This window comes from Sprattus sprattus, assembly GCF_963457725.1.
Source record: "Sprattus sprattus genome assembly, chromosome: 19".
Taxonomy (NCBI): domain Eukaryota; kingdom Metazoa; phylum Chordata; class Actinopteri; order Clupeiformes; family Clupeidae; genus Sprattus; species Sprattus sprattus.
This window is the reverse complement of record NC_137917.1, coordinates 7,047,089-7,052,088: the sequence shown is the minus strand read 5'-3', so window position 1 is coordinate 7,052,088 and position 5,000 is coordinate 7,047,089. Positions and strand designations below refer to the sequence as shown.

The 5,000-nt window shown below is 46.1% G+C and overlaps 1 protein-coding gene across 1 annotated transcript in view; it reads right to left on the bottom strand.

Annotated features, from left to right (window-relative positions):
• Positions 1–5,000, bottom strand: part of triob (trio Rho guanine nucleotide exchange factor b) — a gene marked incomplete at both ends in the record, with an annotated part of 60,262 nt that overhangs the window by 26,560 nt on the left and 28,702 nt on the right. The window contains 4 exons of the mRNA XM_080857380.1: positions 110–259; positions 647–838; positions 2,267–2,386; positions 3,368–3,534. Coding sequence (XP_080713506.1) covers positions 110–259; positions 647–838; positions 2,267–2,386; positions 3,368–3,534 — 629 coding nt within the window. The remainder of the gene's footprint in view (positions 1–109; positions 260–646; positions 839–2,266; positions 2,387–3,367; positions 3,535–5,000) is intronic.

Sequence of the window (5,000 nt, the reverse complement as noted above, 5' to 3'; positions counted from 1 at the left end):
TTATTTGTCTCTGTAAATGTTTCATTAATACTAAATTATGTAGTCCAGTATCAAAAGAATACACATCTATTGTTAGTTTAGATTGGTCTCCATGGCAACGCTTTGTTACCTTCAGGAAGGCCTCCTTCTGTTCCAGGTGTTTGCTGATCATTGGGGTCACATGATCATTTTCAGAGGCGGAGCCTAGTTTGTCCCCACCCCCACACCAATCCTCCTCATGCTGGTACTCCTCTTCCAGACTCTCCAACACGCCACACACCTGAAACACACACACAAACACACATACACACTGAATAAGGAAATATACCACACATCTGAAAGACACATGCACACAATATCAAACTCATATCAGATATACACACAAATACAACCCCCCCCACCATAACCACACACAAACACATGAATCACACACCAGACATCCTATTTACACACACACACCAGCCGCCTATAACCCTGTCCCCTCCTGCCACCTAAGCCTGTGACCCCTTTACTCCCTGCCAGCCAGTCACCTCACCCTGACCTCACACACACACACACACACACACACACACACACACACACACACACACACACACACACAACACACACACACACACACACACACACACACACACACACACACACACAAACACGCGCGCGCGCTCACCTGTTCGGAGGTCTTGTAGAAGGCCACAGCGGCGTTGACCAATTTGAGGCGGTCCTCCATCTTGAGCATGAGCTGCTGCCAGTGGGCGGCGACGCTCTCTGCACAGTCCCGAATAGGCTCCGCCTCCCCGTGCACCGCCAGGAGCAGCGCCTCTGCCTGCTGCTGCACCTGCAGCGCCATCTGGTGGGTTTTCTGTGAGTGCAGCGCAGCGCAGAGTCAGTACACAGCATCAGAGTCAGTACACAGCATCAGAGTCAGTACACAGCATCAGAGTCAGTACACAGCCACAGTTAAGCACACTTCGAAATCCATGACCTAAGTCATGCCTGTCAATGACACATTCATCTCTGGTGCCACATCTCTGGTGTGAACCGCATCACAGATGTCTTAAGACATGACACAGCAGCAGCAGCTTGTGCAATCCAAGATCATCACTATAGGCAGCATGGTGCCACACTTCTAGATCAACTAGAGGTCCTGAGAAATAGACATCTTTTCCATATTCAGAGCAGGGGGTTGGGCTTTAAAGGGCTAGCTTCGGCCAGTTAGCATCAGCTATTTTAGTACCAAAACGTTAGTTTCCTGGTTGGTTGGTTTCAATCGTGCAGAAGTATGGATTTTGGTTAATGTGGCCAGCAGTCATTGGCACTGCAACTCTTCATGGTTTTGTGCCGAAACTCAGCGCTATGAAGCTTATACTTTCCCCAGCTGAAGTAGCTAGCATAACACTGGCCACTGAAATAAATGGGACAGGTCTCTCTGAAGTAGCTAGCATAACACTGGCCACTGAAATGAATGGGAGGTCTTTCTAAAGTAGCTAGCATAACACTGGCCACTGAAATAAATGGGACAGGTCTCTCTGAAGTAGCTAGCATAACACTGGCCACTGAAATGAATGGGAGGTCTTTCTAAAGTAGCTAGCATAACACTGGCCACTGAAATAAATGGGACAGGTCTCTCTGAAGTAGCTAGCATAACACTGGCCACTGAAATGAATGGGAGGTCTTTCTAAAGTAGCTAGCATAACACTGGCCACTGAAATAAATGGGAGAGGTCTCTCAAGCTCTACCTAATACCTCAATGATTTAGAGTGACCCAAGCACGTTTTTCTAGCTTTTATGATTCACATGAGTGCATCTCTAGCTCTGACGTGAATCAGAGTGACGTCTACTGTTAGAGATTAGAAGCGTGACCTCTGGTTTTTGTCCAAGAGAAAATGTATTAGTATGCATGTTAACCAGTGGCTAAAGGCTAAAAGCTAAATGCTAACGGAGTAACTAGGATAGTGCAGAGGGCAGAGACCATGAAAGAGGAAAGACGGACATCTGAGTTGTCAGAGCTACTATCACATGAATGACTCGATGGTACACAATAAAACACACAGATGATGTCTGTGATAGCACGTGTTGGTTTTTTTCATTAGTTTTTATGTTAAAACTGAGAGATTGAAAGAGATTGAGAGCTATGTGTGTGTGTTTGTGTGTGTTTGTGTGTTTGTGTGTGAGTGGGTGTGTGTGGGTGTGTGATGGTGTGTGTTGTAATGTGTGTGTGTGTGTGTGTGTGTGTGTGTGTGTGTGTGTGTGTGTGTGTGTGTGTGTGTGTGTGTGTGTGTGTGCATACCTCGATTGAGTGTTGAAACTGTTCATGTTCTCTCTGGAGTTGCTCTGCCTTCTCTAAAGAGCTGGCACTGATCACAGCTGCATTCAGCATAGACTCTCCATTCCTGATCCAGCCCAGGACCTACACACACACACACACACACACACACACACACGTCATAAGTCATACACACATACAGACACACACTACCCCACACACACAGAAACTTACTGGTGGGAGAGAACAAAATCAATTAAATAAATAAATGAATAAATAAATAAAATAAAGGGCTGAGATAAGATAAGCGCATTCTGCCTCTGTCCTAGTTTACAGGGAAGCCAGCCCCTGAGGATTAATCCATAAAACACACAGCTTTCGTGCACACGTGCTCTCTCTCTCTCTCTCTCTCTCTCTCTCTCTCTCTCTCTCTCTCTCTTTCTCTTAGACATGCATGTACACACACACACAAACACATACAAACACAGACACACACATGCGCGCGCGCACACACACACACACACACACACACACACGGACACATACACACGCAGACACACACACACACATTCATAAAGACACACCATGTGATGTCTATTGCCTGCTGTAGTCTAGTGTTCTACTCAATGACACTTTATCTTGCATGTTTGGTACTTAAATCCATCAGAAGAATTAGTAAACATGGCCATTGACTTCTAGATCACCAGGGGCAGTGATATTATCGCAGAATGTGAAAATACATGGCTGATGTAAGTACATTAACACATTATGTAATGCAAAACAATGTATGTCTTACTACCCAATTAGCATGCCAGATGTCAATGGGTAAATAAGCAAAGTCATCAACCAAGTACATTTGTGTGTGTGTGTGTGTGTGTGTGTGTGTGTGTGTGTGTGTGTGTGTGTGTGTGCATGTGTGTGTGTAAACGCTGATTTGTGTGTGTGTGTGTGTTTACTTGGATGACATGACCATTTTACAAGCATGAGTGTTTATGTATAATTACATATTACATGTAATTGCCTGTGTCTACAGATGCCCCCGCACTTGTCTCCATATCTGCTACTGCGCTGAGTGTGGGTTGGGGGTTGTGTGTTGTGTGTGTGTGTGTGTGTGTTTTTATTTACCTGTTTGACCTGTGCCTGTAGGTGGCGTAACTGAGCAGTTTGTTCCAGCTGGAGTCTCTGCTGCTCAGCGTCGGCGTCCAGCTCCTGCTGTTTCTGCTGCAGGAAGTCCAGCAAGTCCTGGACACGTCCAGTCACGTCCACCTCACGCTCACACAGCAGCTCTACACCTGAGGATTGACCATCCCAATTACAGCTCAGGAGACCTTTACGCAACTCTCCTTATTGTTCCCCATTTATGAATCAATTGAATCACAGATATTTCTCGTACAGTTCGTTAGTAGAAACAGTTTGAGACAAAAATGAGATGAGGCCCTTAATTATAATAGTCTATAGTAATTGACAAAAACATGGCACGACATGAGCTCCAAACCTCTACACACGAAGAGAGACGAGTGAAAGACTAGGCTTATATCACAAAACACCTTGCATGACTCTCACAATAATTACACATTGAATGAGAGATAAAGCCTCTATCCCCAAATCTCCTCACTCACCACGCGTCACGTCACGTCACAAGGACAGAGCAGGGTCAAAAACAACTCTACTGTACAGAGGCGACATGCTGACCACATCAAACACACATCATGACCACATCACACACACATCATGACCACATCACACACACATCACCACCACATCACACACACATCACCACCACATCACACACACATCACCACCACATCACACACACATCACCACCACATCACACGCACATCACCACCACATCACACACACATCATGACCACATCACACACACACATCATCCTTCATGCAACAGGGCCACACCTGGAGAGGGGGTCCCACCTACAATAAGCGGTCATGTGAGAGATCAATACCTACAATGTTTCAAACATACCTGCTCCGCACAGCATCTCTCACACACACCTGCTCAACACAGCATCTCTCACACACACCTGCTCCACACAGCATATCACACACGCCACCTGTTCAACACAGCATCTCACACACACACCTGCTCCACACAGCATATCTCACACACACCTGCTCCACACAGCGTCTCTCACACACTCTCAAACGTCTCTGTAGCATAACTCTCTCTGCACTAGCCCCATATTTCTCCTCTCTGCCTGGACAAGAAATCAAAACAGCTCCTGAACCAAATTGCAACAACCACAAACTGATCAAAAATAATATACAAATAACACGAGAAGGGTTCCACTTCAGGAAATCAGTCATCCCTCCCACACACCAGGTCCACATCTGCACTGCAGGATTTACTTCTGTCACACCTCACAGCCGCAGAGAAATCAGCCATAACACGAGCATGTTAGGGAGCTGGCTAGGCAAGCTGTGTGATATACATTTACACTGAAACATCTACAACACATAACACCTGGCACAGTGGATCTCTGTATACGATGCACATAGATATCAACAAACATGAACCCAATCCTCACCCAAACACACCCTTAGGGAGACAAACCTGTCACCCATCAGTGGTATGCCCATCTCATCTGTTCCCACTGGCCCTCTACACCAGTTCAACAACCCTCTTGCCATGCAAGTATACCACTTCCTTTCAAACTTAATACTATTAACACTTCTTCTCTACCCTCCCCCTCCCTAGCCTTCTCCAACCACTTCTCCCTCTCTCTCTCTCTCTGTCTCCCCC